At 39.5% G+C, this 19,943-nt stretch overlaps 1 protein-coding gene and 1 pseudogene across 3 annotated transcripts in view; one reads left to right on the top strand and one right to left on the bottom strand.

Annotated features, from left to right (window-relative positions):
• ARMC8 (armadillo repeat containing 8) overlaps window positions 1–14,690 on the bottom strand; it is a 106,356-nt gene extending 91,666 nt beyond the window's left edge. For 2 of the 3 annotated variants that reach the window (XM_059162721.1, XM_059162722.1), the window contains exon 1: window positions 14,392–14,690. In XM_059162721.1, coding sequence (XP_059018704.1) covers window positions 14,392–14,436 — 45 coding nt within the window. In that variant the 5' untranslated portion in view covers window positions 14,437–14,690. Of the gene's footprint in view, window positions 1–14,186; window positions 14,330–14,391 lie in introns of those variants that run through there. The other variant, XM_059162724.1, reaches the window with a different exon arrangement.
• Window positions 14,691–19,015: 4,325 nt separating this feature from the next.
• Window positions 19,016–19,554, top strand: LOC131825841 (large ribosomal subunit protein eL19-like; annotated as a pseudogene).
• Window positions 19,555–19,943: the final 389 nt, after the last annotated feature.

Here is a 19,943-nt window from a genome sequence, read left to right as displayed (position 1 = left end):
AGAGGAGATACTGGCAAATTATATATCCTATCAGGGGTTCATATCAAATATATATATAAAGAACTCAAATAACCCAGTAACCAAAAAAAAATCCAATTTAAAAAATGGACAGAGGATCTGAATAGACATTTTTCTAATAATACATAGAGATGGCCAATAGATATATGAAAAGATGCTCAAAATCATTAATCATCAGGGAAATGCAAATCAAAACTACAATGAGATATAACCTTACAGCTGTGAGAATGGCTATGATTAAAAAAAAAAAAAACCCACAAGAAATAACAAGTGTGGGCAAGCTGTGGAGAAAAGGGAATCCTCATGTACTGCTAAAAATATAAATTGAGCAGGCACTACAGAAAACAATATAAAGGTTCTTCAAAAACACTAAAAATAGAGCTACCACATAATCCAGCAATTCCACTATTGGGTATCTAGCTAAGGATATCAAAAATACTAATTCAGAGAGATATATGCACCCTTATGTGCAAGGCAGAAGTATTTACAATGCCAAAGTATGAAAAAAACCTACATGTCCATTAATGTACTAATGGATAAAGAAAATGCAGCATGTATAACTTGATCCTTATACAACAGTCTGAATTTCACAGGTCCACTTACGTGCCGAATTTTTATAGTACTATAAATGTATTTTCTTCCTTCTGGTTTTAATATTTTCTTTTTCTCTAGCTTACTTTATCATAAGAATACAGTATCTAATATATACAACATATGTGATATTTGGCTGCTTATGTTATCAGTAAGTCTTCTGTTCAAACATAGGTTAGTAGTAGTAAAGTTTAGAGTTTAAAGTAATATATGGATTTTTGACTGCATGGGGGGGATCAGTGTCCTAATCCTCATGATGTTCAAGGGTGGACAGTATACACTCTGAAGTATTACTCAGACATAAAAGAGAATGAAATCATGGCATTTGTGACAACATGGATGGACCCTGAAGGTACGATGCCAAGTGAGATAAGTCTGATTGAGAAAGATAAATAATTCATGTTTTCATTCATATATGGAATCTAAAAAACAAAAACAAAATGAAATCCAGACTCACAGATAGAAGAGATTAATGGGGGGGTGGTGGAAGCAGGCCAAATGGATGAGGGGAATCAATAAATACATAGTTCCAGTAATAAAATATATGGCATGGGATGTAATGTACAGAATGGAACATGGGAAACAGAGTCAGTAACCCTGTACTAACTTTGTAAGGGGATAAATGGTAACTAGATATATTTTGGTGACAATTTCACAACACATAGAAATGTCAAATCAATATGTTGTACCCCCTGAAACTAATATTATACTGTATACCAATTATACCTCAATAAATGAAAATAAACAAATCCCTGTCATTCGGAAGAAAAAAAAAAAAAAACCACCACATTCTTAAAAAAGGGTTTGAATGCCAAATTACTAAATCCCAGACTTGCCATGAATGGGATTTAACTTAAAAATTAAGAGCTATAACCTAAAGCAATCTACACATTTAATGCAATTCCTATCAAAATACCATCCATTTTTTTCAAAGAAATGGAACAAATAATCCTAAAATTTATATGGAACCAGAAAAGACCTCGAGTAGCCAAAGGAATATTGAAAAAGAAAGCCAAAGTTGGTGGCATCACAATTCCAGACTTCAAGCTGTATTACAAAGCTGTCATCAAGACAGCATGGTACTGGCACAAAAACAGACACATACATCAATGGAACAGAATAGAGAGCCCAGAAATAAACCCTCAACTCTACAGTCAACTAATCTTCGACAAAGCAGGCAAGAATGTCCAATGGAAAAAAGACAGCCTCTTCAATAAATGGTGCTGGGAAAATTGCACAGCCATATGCAGAAAAATGAAATTGGACCATTTCCTTACACCACACACAAAAATAAGACTCAAAATGGATGAAGGACCTAAGTGTGAGAAAGGAATCCATCAAAATCCTTGAGGAGAACACAGGCAGCAACCTCTTCAACCTCAGCCACAGCAACGTCTTCCTAGGAACATCACCAAGGGCAAGGGAAACAAGGGCAAAAATGAACTATTGGGATTTCATCAAGATCAAAAGCTTTTGCACAGCAAAGGAAACAGTTAACAAAATCAAAAGACAACTGACAGAATGGGAGAAGATATTTGCAAACGACCTATCAGATAAAGGGCTAGTGTCCAAAATCTATAGAGAACCTAGCAAACTCAACACCCAAAGAACAAAGAATCCAATCGAGAAATGGGCAGAAGACATGAACAGACATTTCTGCAAAGAAGACATCCAGATGGCCAACAGACACATGAAAAAGTGCTCCACATCACTTGGCATCAGGGAAATACAAATCAAAACCACAACGAGCCATCACCTCACACCAGTCAGAATGGCTAAAATTAGCAAGTCAGGAAATGACAGATGCTGGCGAGGATCCGGAGAAAGGGGAACCCTCCTACACTGTTGGTGGGAATGCAAGCTGGTGCAGCCACTCTGGGAAACAGCAAGGAGGTTCCTCAAAATGTTGAAAATAGAACTGCCCTATGACCCAGCAATTGCACTACTGGGTATTTACCCTAAAGATACAAACGTAGTGGGGCGCCTGGGTGGCTCAGTGGTTAAGCCGCTGCCTTCGGCTCGGGTCGTGATCTCAGGGTCCTGGGATCGAGTCCCGCATCGAGCTCTCTGCTCAGCAGGGAGTCTGCTTCCTCCTCTCTCTCTCTCTGCCTGCCTCTCTGCCTACTTGTGATTTCTCTCTGTCAAATAAATAAATAAAATCTTTAAAAAAAAAAAAAAAAAAAAGATACAAACGTAGTGATCCAAAGGGGCACGTGCATCCGAATGTTTATAGCAGCAATGTCTACAATAGCCAAACTATGGAACGAACCTAGATGTCCATCAACAGATGAATGGATAAAGAAGAGGTGGTATATATACACAATGGAATACTATGCAGCCATCAAAAGAAATGAAATCTTGCCATTTGCGACAACGTGGATGGAGCCAGAGGGTATCATGCTTAGCAAAATAAGTCAATCAGAGAAAGACAACTCTCATATGATCTCCCTGATATGAGGAAGTGGAGATACAACATGGGGGGGTTAAGGGAGTAGGAGAAGAATAAATGAAACAAGATGGGATTGGGAGGGAGACAAACCATAAGTGACTCTTAATCTCACAAAACAAACTGAGGGTTGCTGGGGGGAGGGGGAGGAAGCGGGGGGGGGTGTGGTTATGGACATTGGGGAGGCTATGTGCTATGGTGAGTGCTGTGAAGTGTGTAAACCTGGTGATTCACAGATCTGTACCCCTGGGGATAAAAATATATGTTTATAAAAAATAAAAAATTTAAAAAAAAAACAGATGTTACCTAAAGAATAGAAAAATAATAAATGCTTCCAGGGATACTGCCAAAAAAAAAAAATTAATCAAGAACTATGACCTAATATACTAAACAATACTAAAAATAAATAAATAATTAATTAAATTTTAAAAAAAAGACAAGAAAAAAAAATTAAGAGTTATAAAAGTGTGCAACTGCTGTTTTAAAACTTGAAGTAAGGGGCACCTGGGTGGCTCAGTGGGTTAAGCCTCTGTCTTTGGCTCAGGTCATGATCCCAGCATCCTGGGATGGAACCCCACATCAGGCTCTCTGCTCTGCAGGGAGCGTGCTTCCCCCCCCTCCCCACCTGCTTGGGATCTCTGTCTGTCAAATAAATAAATAAAATCTTTTAAAAATTAAATTAAATTAACTGCTAGACAATTCTTTCCTAGCTTTGAGGGGAAAAAAAAAATCCATCCATCTCGGACAATACACAAAAATAAAATCATCAACAAAGACTGGCTTTTTCCTTGCAGGTAACTATCATACCCTTCCTATTTTTCCAAGATTCCCACTTGCCTCCAAAAAGGAAGAGAAATGAGAAGAAAATGCCCATGCACTATTCAAATCTTGGTGTTCTGTTGTTTTTCTTTTACTTTTTGAATTCTAGTAAACTTCTGGCCTCATTAGAACTAAATCAGATTCTCGGGGTACCTGGGTGGCTCAGATGGTTAAGCATCTGCCTTTGGCTCAGGTCATGATCCCACAGTCTTGGTATCAAGCCAAGGTTGGTATCAGGCTCCCCACTCAATGGGGGTCAGCTTCTCCCTTTCCCTCTGACCCTCCACTGCTCATGCCCTGTCTCTGTCTCTCTCAAATGAATAAATAAAATCTTTTAAAAAAAATCAGATTCTCATTCAAATTCTTTCAAACCTGTCACATTGGATTTTTGCAACTATTTTAATCCTTTTTTAAATTTTTTTATTTTTATCCTTTATATTTTCTATCATGGGATTCGTACCTTAGTGTTTCTAGAGGTTTACAGCATCGTCTCTCTCCATATTAAGCAAAGCCCTATTTTTTTTGCAGCCTCTAGCAAATTTGGAAGGCTTATAAAATAGCACTTCAGTTTGGGTGGATTCTATCTGTATAGAATGTAACATAATTATGACAGCTGAGACTCCTAGAATATAATTAGGTTTAAATTTCATAAACACAATCTGAAAATACTTAAATACATAATTTTTAACATAACTACCTGGGTAAGAGGTAACCCTGAACTCTCAATAAATAAGACTCAAAATCGGAATTTACATGTTAAGAAAACACTTTAAAATGGTAAATCAGTGCTCAGAGTTTGAAAATAAAATTCTAAAATGTAAGGCTGTGCACACAGTTTTTTTTTTTTTTTAAAGATTTTATTTATTTATTTGACAGAGAGAGATCACAAGTAGGCAGAGAGGCAGGCAGAAAGAGAGGAGGAAGGGCGCCTGGGTGGCTCAATGGGTTGGGCCGCTGCTTTTGGCTCAGGTCATGATCTCAGGGTCCTGGGATCGAGTCCCGCATCGGGCTCTCTGCTCAGCAGGGAGCCTGCTTCCCTCTCTCTCTCTCTCTCTGCCTACCTCTCCATCTACTTGTGATTTCTCTCTGTCAAATAAATAAATAAAATCTTTAAAAAAAAAAAAAAGAAAGAAAGAAAGAGAGGAGGAAGCAGACAGCCCGATGCGGGACTCTATCCCAGGACCCTGAGATCATGACCTGAGCCGAAGGCAGCGGCTTAACCCACTGAGCCACCCAGGTGCCCCAACACAGTTTTGTTTTTTTAATTAGGTGTTTGGATATATGGCTCTGACACTTTATATAATAGCATATACAGTGAGCAAGTCTGCCTCTCTAGTTCTCAGTTTTCCCCCAATTTAAAAAAAAAAATGATAAGAATGAACTAAAGATTATCTGCAGATTTCTTCCAAAGACTCCATAACTTACACTCACAGAAAGAGGGACTTCTTTCATAATTTAAAAAGCACAGCACAGTTAATTAAATGAGATAAAAGTGTTGTAGCCTTTACTTTTTCTGTACTGAGTTTTTAATATAATAAAATACTAGAGACCTTTTATAATATCAACAATTGCCAGAAACATGTTTTGGTGGTCACAAGAACTGGAAGCAATTTAGCATTCATGCTCCTTTCTAATCAGGTACTGCAATGTTTATCCTTTTAAAGTATGGTCAAATCATAAGGAGTTGTTTGGGTCTGAACGATCTATAAGGTTCCTTCTCACTATTAGATTCTATTCACTTGGGATACCTGGGTGGCCCAGTCAGATAAGCAGCTTCCTTTGGCTCAGGTCATAGTCCCAGGGTCCTGGGATGGAGTCAGGACATCGCATCAAGCTCCTTGCTCAGCAGGGAGCCTGCTTCTCTCTCTGCCTCTGCCTGTCACTCTGCCTACTTTTGCTCACTCTCTGACAAATAAGTAAACAAAATCTTTAAAAATAAATAAATAAGTTTTATTCACTTACTCTTCAATGTAGATGGGAATGTCTAAAAACTGATGGCTAATAAGAGATCCTTCCAGATAAAGAAAAGGAAATAAGTAAGGATCAACATACAAAGCAGCACAAATGTCTAAGTCCAAGGAGGCAAAAACCATCTCTGGGACATAGGACTAACAAGGGTTGTGAGGAGTTTTACTAAGATTGAGATATTCTCTGGGTTGGCTAGGTTCATTCAAATGCCTCCCAAGATGATAAGATAACCCAGGAAATCCATTAGGATGTATTCAAATGCTTAATACTGAATCTTGACAAAACACAGTGAGGTTATTCATACATGGATGGGCCACAAGAATAGTTTAAATTATTATTCAAGACTGAAATGATATAATGACTTAGATATCCTGGGTACCATCTTTCATGGTACCCCCTGTAAGTGGAAGCATTCAGATAGGCTAGCTGTCTACTGATTTTTTTTTTTTTTAAGAGAGTTTATTTGCTTCAGGTTCTTATGAACCGTGAACACCATTGCCTCGGAGCTATCCATGGTGCTTGACTCAGACTCAGCCCACCACTTCCAACAATTGATGCATTAGCTTTCCTACTATAGTACCACTAAGGATCTGTCTGACCCATCATCCACACTGTGGCCTGGACAATCATGCCAGTATTATAGGCCACTTGTAATCTTTCTATTCCACTTGGCCTGTGCCCAGACCCCCAAGGTGTCCTACTGTGGATCTCCAGCTAACCTACCCTTTCCCCCCAGATCTGCTACACCATCTGCTACACAAAACCCTTTCTGTAGAGATAGCACACCCCACAGATCACCACTTACTCTGGGCAAAAGATTATGCTTCTTCAGAGCCAAGCCCCACATGATATCTTATATGAGTTTTAAAATCTTATTGTTACAATTTTTACCACTCAAAAACAAATGTAAATGACTTCTAAATTTTGCTATATATGTTTTTGTGACTGACTGATGTTTACTGATTTTTTTACATCAGTAAAAAAAAATAGGAATTATTAACTCAAGACTGATGTGTAGGTTCCAGGGATTCATGAACCAACTGAAAATATGTGATTCTTTAGGCAGGTGCATGTTTTCCTGGGAAAGAGGATGTTGAGACTCTTATCCTTAAAAGGTAAGAACTACTGATCAATATGGTGATAATAATAATAACTTCCAAATAATGATCACCCCGTTTAAGTACCAGATCTTTATGTTTGTAGTATAATAAATATATGTTGTCTTTGTCGCAGCTCCTGTCACAAAGCTATTAAAACCCTCGGGATTTCCTAAGTGATAGGAGTGTCTTTGGTTATTCATAAGAATCCCCCTTTGAGCACACCTGAGTTTATGCTATGAACAGTTAGGCTCAGGATGAGACTGGTAACCTTTAGAAAGACCATGTGACTAGAGGGCTGAAACTTCCAGTCCTATGCAGCAAATTCTGAGAGGGGAAAAATGGGGAGGGGGAGATTAAATCTCAATAAAATCTGATGAACTTCTGGGCTGGTGAACACATCCATGTGCTAGAAGGGTGGCATACCCCAATTCCAACAAAAAAGAAGTTTCTGCATTTTGGACACTTCTGGATCTTGCCCTATGTACCTCATTATCTGGAGCTATCCATGTTCATTTATATCCTTCATAATAAACTGGCAAACATAAGTAAGGATTTTCTTGAGCTTTGTGAACCATTCTAACAAATTATCGAAACCAAGGAGGGCATTGTGAGAACCTCTAATTTATAGCTGATTGGACAGAGGCACAGAAGAACAACCTGGACTTGCAACTAGTGCCTGAAGAAGGGCAGTCTTGTAGGAGTGATCCCTTTACCTGTGGGATCTGACTCTATCTTCAGGTAGACATGTCAGAATTTAGTTAAATTGTACAACACCCACATGGGGTCCAGAGAGAATTAGAGAATTGCTTGGTGGTATGAAAAACACTCCAGAATATCCACCTGCTTATTTGACACCTCTAAAGGAATGTCCACAACACACAGCAAACTCAGCATGTCTAAAATGAAACTTACTTTTCCTCCTTACTTCCCTAACATGTTCCTCTCCTAAACCTCAGTCGATGATACCACCTAGTTGTAAAGGTAAAAATCCTGTCAGTCATATTTGATTATGATCATGACTCTTTTCCTTATTCGATCAGTGACCACCTATAACTTTCTGAAAGCCTAATAAATTCTTAAAACACTTTAAAAATTTTATTTATTTATTTGAGAGAAAGGCAGTGAAAGAAAGCATGAGCAAGGAAGACAGGAAGAAGCAGGTTCCCTGCGGGCAGGGAGCCCAATGTGGGGCTTGATCCCGGACCACAAGATCATGACCTCAACTGAAGGCAGCCACCTAACCAACTCAGCCACCCAGGAGCCCTTAAAACACTCCTGAAGAGAAAGAATCTCGCATTCTATAATAATTTTGTAGGTCCTAAAGACCACCAAATATTAATAGATCCTGTAAGCTAGAAACTCTTCCCTCTGGACCACAACTTTTCATTTTCATGAGGCAAGCATAAAACTCTCTTATTATTCCCCCTACTCCAATAACTGTACTATGAACATACTGGAGAATGTAACTAACTCATTATTCTTCTGATTTTATAGAAAAAGGCCAGTTTTCCCTTATCAAAGTGACAAGTGGGGGGCTGTTTCTGCAAAACGGCTCTTATTTGGAATACCTTTCATTCTTATCTAAATAGTCCCAAGGATCATAGCACCACTGTTAAGTGAAGGCAGCTGTTCTCGGTTTCCAGAAGGTAACAGAAATTGTTCTTTGTCAATCACTCCATATCTTTACTCAGAAGCCAACATGACAGATGGCACTGCAAAGCAATTGCCAAATCAAAAATGAAAAAGATACAAGTCAAAACCACTGAATTTCCTGGCTCCTGGCACTATTTTGAAAGTCTTAAAGAGAATAGGAGGAGACAGTGAAACAGAAAGACCCTATGCTGTTTCTAATTCTTGGTAAAGCTTAAAAAAAAAAAAAAAAAAAAAAGCCACTTTTTAAAAAAGATTTTATTTATTCGAGAGAGTGAGCGAGCGAGAGAGCACGAGAAGGGGGCAGGGAGAGGGAGAAGCACGTTCCCCACTGAGCAGGGTGCCAGATGTGGGGTCCAATCCCAGGACCCTGGGATCATGACCTGAGCTGAAGGCAGACACTTTATCAACTGAGCCACTCAGGTGCCCCAAGCTTAAAAAACTTCTTGAGCACTCAGTGTCTGAATTCAGGCAGCAATCTTCCCTTAAAGAGACAACACAATGCCTGGACAAAGACAATGAACATTTCCCATTCCTCATACATTGCAAGTAAAGATTTGGAAGTTCATACTGTTAAATCACTATTAGGAATACCTCCTATCATAACTGAGGTTCCTGGTGCTTGTGGAATGAATTAATGGAAAACTAAAATGTGCTGACCAAATTTTATTTTGCATTTATTACAAAAAACCAAGAGAGGTTAAATTCATGCTTATGGTATAGCTGGCCTTAGCATCACATAAAAATTTTTCCTATTGTCAGATGTCCATTAAGAGAGCAAATCAATATGCAGCTTAAGGCCAACAAACGCTTATAATTATCAAGAACAGAACAAAATCAAGGAATACTCAGACTTGGAATACCCTGTACAGTTCTACTAGCTGCTTGTCAAAAAGACATGATGGCACTAGGTAACACTGTAAAGGAGACAATTAAAATTAATAGATGCCTTAGTTGTCTATACCAGCCTACAATGTTATTCAATAAAATTTTATTACCTTGCCTCTCTCAAATCATTAGAAGTGACCAAAGTAAAATGCAATCATCCTCTTAAGAGTCTTTCACACAGATAAATTTTCATTTTTGTAAAATCCAATTATTAATTTTTAATTTAATATGTTTTTAAATACATCATGGTTTTGGTGTTATGTCTAAACTTCTTCATCAAGTCCAAGATTCTGCAGATTTTCTGTTGTTTACTCTTAAAGTTTCATTTTATGTTTTGTAATTAAGTCTATGATCCATTTTGAATTAATTTTCGCATAAGGTGTGAAGTTGAGATCAAAGTTCATTTTTTTAAAATATTTTATTTATTTAAGAGAGAGAGAGAGAGAGAGGGTGTGCATGGGGGGGGGGAGGATGAGAGGGAGAAGCAGAATCCCTGCTGAGCAGAGAGCCCTATGTAGAACTTGATCCCGCCAACTCCAGGATCATGACCTGAGCCAAAGGCAGTCACTTAACCAACTGAGCTACCCAGAAGCCCTCAAAGTTCATTTTTTATCCTATGGTTGAAAGGATGAAAAGATAAGCTACAGATCTGGGAGAAAATATTTGCAAAGCACTAATCTGACAAAGCACTCATACCTAGAATCTATTATAAAGAGCTTTCAAAACTCAACAGTCAAAAAACAAACAGCCCAATTAGGAAGTAGGCAAAAGGATACGAATACTTCACTAAAATATTTCTTTATATCCAATAAATATGGATGGCAAGTAATGAAAATATTTTTGACACTATTTATCATTAAAGAAATGCAAATTAAGACCATGATGAATTATCATTATGCATCTATTTAGAACAGCTAAAATAAAAAATAATGACTACACCAAATGCTAGCGAGGGTACAGAGAAATTGGATCTCTCATACATTACTGATGGAAATGTAAAATGGTATATCTACTCCAGAAAGGTGTCAGTTTCTTTAAGAACTAAACATACGTTTACCACACAACCTAGCAATTAACACTCCAGGGCATTAATCTCAGAGATATGAAAAGTTACCTCCACAAAAAAACCTGCACCTGATTATTCACTGCAGGTTAGAACAGCCCAAAACTGGAAATAACCAAAATGTCTCCTAGGTTGATAGCTAAAATGTGACATCCATACCATGGAATACTACTTAGCAGTAAAATAGAACAAACTATTGATACACACAACTTGGATGGATCCCAAGGGCACTACGTTAAATGACAAAACCAATCTCAAAAGGTCACCTACTGTATTCTTGTAACATAATAAAACATGACAAATTTTCAGAGATGGAATTAGTGATCACCAGGGGTTAGAGGCAGGGGGTTGGTAGGTCTGACTATAAAGAGATAGCATAAGGGAGATTTTTTGGTGATAGACTAATTCTGCATTTTGATTGTGGTGATGGCTACATTACATTCATGATAAAATGATACAGAACTCTACATATACCATTATCAACTTCCTGGTTTTGATACTGTACTATAGTTACATAAAATGTAACCAACAGGGGGAAACCGGGTGATGTGTACACAGGGATCTTTCTGTATTATCTTGTAACCTCCCATGAATCTATAATTATTTCAGAATAAAAAGTTTTAAACAATCTGATCACTGTGAAATCATTCAAGAGTTTGGGAAACATGAGAGAATTTATACATTTGTTGAAAAGGGTAATAAAACCAAAGTGCAAACCAAAGATGGATAGGGATGATCATGGTGCAGTCTAGAAAGATAGCTGGAGAGTTTGTTCAACTCCCCAAAACAAATAGTTTAACCAAACATTTACTGAATTATCTAGTATATGCAAGACATAGTGCTATAAATAGCAGTGGGGTTAAGAAAAAGTCAAGTACTTACCTCTGAATTAATTTACTAAGAAGCTAGAACAATTATTAAAGGTCTCAGGGCCTCTGCAAAAGCAGTTCCCTTTGCATGGAACACACTTCTGTTTTTCTAATTAGTTCTTAACCATCCTTGAACTCTCTCAGTTCATTGTCACTTCTTCATGGAAATCCTCCCTAGCTCCCCTCATTGCCCTCTACATTAAATTCGTTCCCCTACTACGTGCTCATACAGCACCCTATATTTTTCATTCATAACACTAATCACTATTCACAACTAAAGAACTGTGTAATGGTTTGATACCTATTTTCCCCATTAGGCTAAAAGGGCAAAGACAGGTCTATGCAGCTCACCACGGTATTCCCAAACCCAATGACATGCCTGGCAAATGACCGAGAAGTCCAAAATATATTAGATGAATGAATCCATACAAAGCTATAATTCATATGTACAAATGAGCAGGCAGACAGTAAGAGTTACTGGGTTTGGAAGAACCTAAGATCACTTCACTTTGAGAAAGCCGGTTTACATGGACTAGAAGGCTCATGCAAAGGATAAAGAATCTTTTATCCGAAGTTGAACATGATTATCAACCTTTTGGCAACAGGAACCCACTAAAGAACCGAAACAGGAAAGCAGCGTGTCCAATGTTTTCTATAGGAAAATTACTAAGGAGAATGGACCCGAACTGAGAGGGTAAGACTTAAGAAGTGGTAAAAATAATTCCGATGACACTGTGGTAATGAAGGCACAAAATGATGAGAGGCTGGCCATGGGAACAGCCACATGTGTGAAATACTAAGAACCAACAGAACTTAAGGACTGATTAAATACAGGGGCATGAAGGGGGGAAGGACCAAAGATGATCCAAGAGGTTTAACAGTGAGTAATCAATGAAAACCAGTACTATTAACAGAAATAGAAAGTCATAGTTAAGTCCTCTTAGGATAAGGGAATGTGCTTTGTTACAAGTCTCAGGTAACATCCACGAAATTAAAGATATGAGACTACGCGGGAAAAAAGTCAAGGTTGGCAATGTAATATGTGAGTTGGTCACAATTAAGGTTTAAGACTGAATGAGATTTCTCATTGGGGAGAAGGTATAAAGGGTCTTGAATGAAACCGTTAAAGCCATACGACTTGCCCCTTGCTTGAATGATGCTTATCATGCCGTGGACTCATTCAGACTGTGAGATCCCTGAGGGCACAACTTATCTCATCCTCACATTCCCTAAAAGTAAACATTAAACAGTGTTGTATGTAACTGGTGCACAGTAAGTAGCCTATTAAAGGAATCAATTATTTTCAAGGTAATTTCTGATTAAAATTTCCTGTTCTACCTGCACTTTGTATTTCAAAAGGCAGTGCCATAGCAGTGTCTGATTTCCTAAAGCTCTATAATTGATGAATTGACAGACAAGACTTTGGGACTGTGAAAAATACCTAAGCCCCCAATGAGATTAGAACTAAAGCAAATCCCCACTAAAAGCTTCTGCATAAAATTAAACAGGAAACATTATTTACTAAGGGAGTGAAACAAATGAAAATTTTCAATTGTAAGCCTGATAAAAGTTGACAATGTACAAAAAAAGAAGCTTCATGTGAAATGAAGGATAAACAAGATAATTAAAGGGACTTAAGGACAGTTGAGAGGCATACTTTAAAAAAAAAAATAGGGAAAAGTCATTTACCTGCTTGCCCACAAAATATTAGAGAAGTAGAATAAAAGGCTAACCTGATTCAATACTTAGATGAACACTGTTTCCCCAAGCTGTATAAAATAAGGAAAAGGACTGCTAAAATCGATCAAGAGACAAATTGGATGACAGCCCCCACCCCCTTAAATTATCTAGTCTACAGTATTTCAGTGTTCTAACCCTGAATCATAGCAAACGTCCTAAGTGCTTCCAGATAGGTGAGTGCCTCTGTGACAGAAGTCCGGGAAGAGAAGAGAAACCGGATGGAATCACAGATTTTAGGAACCTGACAAGTCAGGTAAACTGTAATCCAACCACCTTCTCAGTATCGGACAGTTTCCGCAAGTCTAAAAAATGGCCAATTAGTCTTTGCCTATTTCCAACAACAGCAAATGGACCATTCTGGTTGGCAGCTCTAAATTGTTGTAAAACCCTTTGAAGTTAATCCCTCAGTAACTTTCACTCTGGGTCCGGGTTCTTAAGAGCTACACAGTGTAAAGTAAAAGTTGTATTTTGGATTTTTATTTTAACTTAAAAAAACCCCAAACAACTAGGTGTTACTTCCTGGCGGGTCAATACATTCCCTCTTTCAATAATAGGAAAATTGAGTTTTCCCCCTAGTGCTTGACTCCCCTTAAAGGAAAAAGTTATGCCAGGCACAGGTTCCTTTAGACTCCGAGCAGCAACTTCCAAAGCAGAGAGGATAAAAGGGGCTTAAATAGCTACAGACATTAAGATATGCTGCAGCTGACATGAAATCTCCGTTGCCCAGAAGCAAGCAGTTCTAGCCCGTGCCGGGACGCGACAGAAGCCACAGACCTGCCCTGACCCTCTCAGGCTGTGGGGGCCCAAAGTGCCTGCACCTCTCCTAGCCAAAGCCGCGGGGCGCTGAATGGGCGCTCTTTCCCAGGCCAGTGGCAAGCCCGGCACCTCACAGGGCAGAGCGCTCGGCCCGGAGAAGCAGCAAGGCGGAGAGGAAGGTTCAGTGAAGCACCTGGCAAAGCCCACGCCGAGCCACCGGGCCAGCTGCCCGTACGCCCAACCACCCTGTCCGCCAGAGGCCACCCGAGAAACGGTACCGGTGGGAGCTCCTGGAGTTGGGAGACGTTTCTGGCTCGGTCGGGGTCCCGTCTATTCCTCCTGCCCACCCTCTCTCTCCATGGCCCAAAGCTGAGCCGGAAGCCACCCCAAGGGGTGGTGTCCAGGAGGCACTCCGCGTTTGGGGTGAATGCTGCCGGGCAGCCCGAGCTCTCGAGCCGGCGGGCAGCTGCGGCGGTCACTCACCGAGAGGACGCTCATGCGGATTGGGGTCTCCAACAGGCACGCCATCTTGAGCCTTCCCACCGGGCTACGGCCGGTGCCGGCGCGGGGGCCGGCACTTTCGACAAGGAACTATTGGGCCAACGAAAGGCGCCGTCTGCAGAAAGTCAGGCAAGTAGACGAGAACACACCACGCTCTAGGCACAGGTGAAGCACGGCCAGGCACCACAGAAGGGAGAGGAAAGGAAAACCGCGCCAAGGGCCTCCTCACGAATCGCCCTCTCAGAAACGGCAGCTACTCTCGGCCTGCGTTAGAGGTGGGAGCGGGCAGCAGTTTCCGCATGCGCAAAGAAGGTCTGCGAGCCCCACCTGCCGCTCGCGGTGGGCGGAGCTAGGGGGCGGGGTCTCGCTCTGGCGCTGCGAACTTCACCAGTTGATTCGTTACAATGCTGGAGCTCACGTATTCATATTATGAAAAGCTCGTATGTGGGGTCACACACGTAATTTGAAGTTCACATTCATATTCATTATCTCACTCCTTTGCACCAGACTCCTAACGTTGTTATTATCGCCATTTTACAGACGGAGGGACTGTGGTCTCAGAATCAGGTCTTAAGCATAATCTGCCATACCCATTTATTCTGGTGTAGTGCTAAGAATAGATACACTAGAACCAGAACGCCTGCACTTAATCTTTACTACTTCCCTTATTAGCTGCATTACCTCCAGCAAATTACTTAACCTGCTTATGCTTCAGCTTTCTCTTCTATAAAATAAGGGTTATGAGAACGGAAAACTAAAGCTCTTTCTATTTCTATAAAATAAGGGTTATGAGAACGGAGAACTAAAGCTCTCTGCCTGGAATGTAGAAGGCGTTATATATGTGTATTTCCCCAGCATATGAGTCAAACAGAAAAAAGGTGAGGGGGGGCAAATATCTGAAGAATTAACACTAAAGTGCTCTGGTAACTGAAGCCAAATAAAAACATGCTTCTAATTAATTTTTCTGATTGATTAATCCAGCTTTCCCATTCCGTGTGTATGTGTGTGTGTTTGTGTACAAAACTGTCCTGGACTTGGCTGGACAGGTTTCACCTGCCTGCTGCCTATAACCAGTAAGTTTTCATAGAATGGTTGCAACGAGTACATTATTTGTCTTTTTTTCTTCTTCCATTTTATAGCCACTCCTTAATTCAAGCTGTTACTACCTCTCCTGTGGACTAGAGCAATACCCTTCCAACTGATCTTGTAGACTCTAGCCTTTACACTTTGCTCCCCACTGCTTACCTATCATCTTCCTGTTTCGGTATCCCCCTCTTTTAGAACGTTCCCCTTAATTCACTTTGCTTTTAGAAAAACCCTACATTAGAACCTGTTTTTGCTAACCAAAGAAATCCAAAGAGAATTTTTGCTTTTATGAAAAAGGTAGTAAATAAAATAGCAGTGAGAGTTTGTTTTGCAGTGAGTCTTGTTAAAAGCAGCTCTCAACCCCAGGCAGCTGGGGAGAGTGACATCCCCAAGCTCATTCCCCAAGAACTACATTCAGCATCTTAGTATTAAGCCACCCATAGCTTGTCTGTGAACATCTGTGCCTTATCTCCATTTATTTTGTGTATTTCTTAGCAAGATATTTCCTAAAGTATCAGAAATGTCTAAGGTCTGGAAATGCTCAAAAATGTCTCCATATAAAGTAATGGTAATTGCTTCTTCACTTCATGCCATTTGGATTTAGAAAGTTTTAAAAGAGCTCTCTAATTTTGGATAACGGGGTAAACCTGTACTTGGTTTCCAAATTTATCGTAACCTTAATCATCCTTGCTCATGGCTTTGTGTTCCCAAACATCTGTTGAGTTTCTGGAAAGCAACAATTTCATTTTTAGATTTTTCCTTCTGCAGTATTTCCCAAACTTCAGTAATCTGCATACCACCCATGCAGTCTTTGTCAGTCTGCACCCAGGTGTTATTATTCACTCAATATTTTTCTATAAGGTTAATTTCAATTCATTAAATAGTTTTATCCTTATCCTAAACCACAATAGTCTATAAAATCAACTTTTTTGTGCTCCTCATTTTTTTTTAAGATTTTATTTATTTATTTGACAGACAGAGATCACAAGCAGGCAAAGAGGCAGGTGGAGAGACAGGAAGGGAAGCAGGCTCCCTGCTCGATCCCAGGACTTTGGGATCATAACCTGAGCCGAAGGTAGAGGCTTCAACCCACTGAGCCACCCAGGTGCCCCTGTGCTCCTTATTTTTATTCTAGTACATATTAATGTAATAACTACAAAAAAGTTTAAATGTCCATTCATCACCTAGAATCATGTCATATACTGTTTATCATAAGAGAGCAGAGCATAACCTTTGAACAGAGGATACAAAAGTATCACTTGAATTTTCAGCTGATATTTGTATAATATAGAGTTGTGATAGCTGTATTTATCCATGCTTCATCTGTTAGCTCAAGCAATATATCTTCCAGGAAACCCCTTCCCCAAGTATAAGTTAAGTGATTCCTTCCCCATGTTTTTATGCATCATGTTTTTGCCACTAATGCAGCATCTCCACAGGAATGAGCAGAGAGCCTGATCCAGGCACTCCTCTACAGGAATGAGCAGAGAGCCTGATCCAGGCACTCCATCCTGGGATACCTGATCCGAAAGCAAACGCTTAACCAACTGAGCCACCCAGTCACCCCGAGCAATATTAGTTTCTGAAAAAAATGACAACAAAGTGTGAATTTAATATGGCAAAATAGAAATACAAAATAAAAAGTAAGTAGTTGGAAAGAAATCTGAAAAACATTTGTAAATATCTAAGTGCAATGGCCAGGATAGAGAAAGCTGAATTTTTGAAAGTAGAAACATACCTATGCAAAAAGAGGTAAGCATAAAGTATAGAAAGATAGATGTAAACCAAAAACTGAAGGGCCTCAAAAGGACTTTAGGAGAACCTTTAACAAGATTTGACAACAGAGAGTCTTTAACTAGAACAAAAAGAGAAAATGGTGGTACAGAAGAGATATAGTTCAGTTTAACAGTCACTAACTGTGGGTTTACTTGTGCCCATATTATACTAGGTATTCAAAGTAGTATAAAGAAATGGTTCCCAATTTCAAGCAAACAGGAATAAAAGTGAGACTCGATTCAACAATGTATTTAAGGTTTCTCAGAGTATGAATAAGAGGCTGAATTAACTTGGGCACAGGCTTCTGTATTTCAAAATCCTTATCAGAGCCCTCACAGTCTCCTGGGACTTGATAGGTCTATCCTACACAGGACAACTAAGCACTCACCTAAACAACCAGCTAATTAAGCAAAATCTACTAGGGCTTTGCATTGAGAAACAGTGCATTAGTAATTCATCAGGTGTTTGAAGGGTGTAAAATATGCATGTGCATAAAGCAGTAGAAAGATGTTGAAAAAGTCTTTTATTAAAAATTACAGGAAAAATATAGAAAATGTTCTTTTTAAAAAAGATTTTATCTATTTATTTAACAGAGAGAGACCACACGTAGGCAGAAAGGCAGGTAGAGGGGGAGTGGGAAGCAGACTCCCCACTGAGCAGAGATTCCCAATGTGTGGCTCAATCCCAGGACCCTGAGACCATAACCTGAGCCAAAGGCAGAGGCTTAACCCACTGAGCCACCAAGGCACCCCGAAAATTATCTTTTTATAACCAAATTATGATGGAATTTTAACTTAAAAATATGGAAGAAATGATGGAATTTGAAAGCCACCACGTGACAACCTTGTAAGCTGTAATTTTTTGAAGAATCATCAATAGATGCTTAAACTAATTGGTGAAAATTTAATGAAAAACAAGATATTTATCCAGTCTCAAAGTATCTTCCTCCAAGTGACTAATGATAGAGAAACTTGATAGACACCAGTTTATTCAAGTGATTGCAGTTAATATCACTACTAGTGGGATAAATAAACAGCATAATACGCTGCACTGATAAGGATACAACATCACTTTCATGGGATTCCTGCTGAAAATGCCCAAGTGTAATCAGAGGAAACATCAGACAAACCCTAACTGAAGGAGATTCTACAAAACAACACACCTACATCCCTTAAAATTGTCATGAGACAAAGAAAAGCTGAAGAATTGTTCTAGATTAAAGGACACTAAAGTGACATGACAACCAAATGCAACTTGTGATCTGGGATTGAATCTTGGAAAAGGGAAAAAGCATTTTCTCCTCTTGCTTACAAAGGTCATCAATGGGAAAGTTGGAAAATTTTATCAAAATCTGTAGGTGATTGCTAATCTTTGCTACTGTCCTGAGTTTGGTAACTACTCTTTTTATGAAAAGAATGCCCTTTTTCTCAGGAAATACACAGTGAAGAATTTAAGTATAAAAAAATGAGTAGCTGTGAATTAAGAATTTTTTTCTTTAATAATGAAAAAGGAACTCATTTGAGAATATTTTTTTAAAAGAGGACCAAGAATGCTGAAAATATATTCTTTCAACAAAATGTATGTACTGGGTACCTACTATATGCCAGGTACCATGCCCAGGAGTGGGTAATACAACTATGAACAAGATAGACACATTCCTTGTTCTCACAGAACTTTCAGGCTCAGGCACAAGGTAAGGAGAGACAAGAAAATAAGTCACTAGACTTTTCCTTTTGGTGCTGCAGCCACAGCCATGAATATGCTCAGGCTTCAGAAGAGGCTTGCCTCTGGTGCCCTCCTCTGTGGCAAAAAGAATGTCTGGTTGGACGCCAATGAGACCAATGGGCATTAGTAAGAGAAAAGGTCCTGCCAATGCTCAAATGCCTGAGAAGGTAACCTGCATGAGGAGGGTGAGTATTCTGCACCGGCTGCTCAGAAGATACCATGAATCTAAGAAGATGACTAAGAAGATTGATACTAATCAGTATCACGCAGCCTGTCCCTGAGAGTGAAGGGTAGCATGTTCAAAAACATGCAGATTCTCATGGAACACATCCACAAGCTGAAGGCAGACAAGGCTCGCAGGTTGATGCTTCTGGTTGACAAGGTTGAGACCGACAGATCTAAGACCAAGGAGGCTCCCAAGCACCATGAAGAGTGGCTCCAGATCAGGAAGGGGGAATCATCAGGACTCTGTCCAAGGAGGAAGAGACCAGGAAATAAAACTCCCTCTCTTTTGTCTGCACATAGTGGCCTCAGCAATAACACGGATTAGTTATTTAATAAAACATTATCTGAAAAAAAAAAAAAGGACTCCAAAAAGGAGTCATTAGAATGTAGTCAAATAAGTAAAAGGGTATGGTCCTAAGGCAGCCTCTAGGAGGAAAATGTCACCAGGACTGACATCCTTTCCGTGGAAGTGGTCCCCAAGCTCTGACCTGAAGTGTCAAGAGGAACAGACCAGGCAAAGCCCTGGGTTATATTCCACACACAGAGCTTGGCTTGTCCATAAACATTCATCTAACTGAACAATTAGGGTACCATTTCACTGTATTTAGGTGTGGAAACACTGACAGATCATTTAAAATCAATGCTAGAACAAGAGTTCCAATTATTTATAGGAAGAGAGGTACTGTAAAAGCAGCAGGTCTTCAGGTCGCTATACCATTTTC

Source organism: Mustela lutreola, chromosome 2 (genome assembly GCF_030435805.1).
Source record: "Mustela lutreola isolate mMusLut2 chromosome 2, mMusLut2.pri, whole genome shotgun sequence".
Lineage (NCBI taxonomy): Eukaryota > Metazoa > Chordata > Mammalia > Carnivora > Mustelidae > Mustela > Mustela lutreola.
This window is presented reverse-complemented; position numbering and strand designations above follow the sequence as displayed.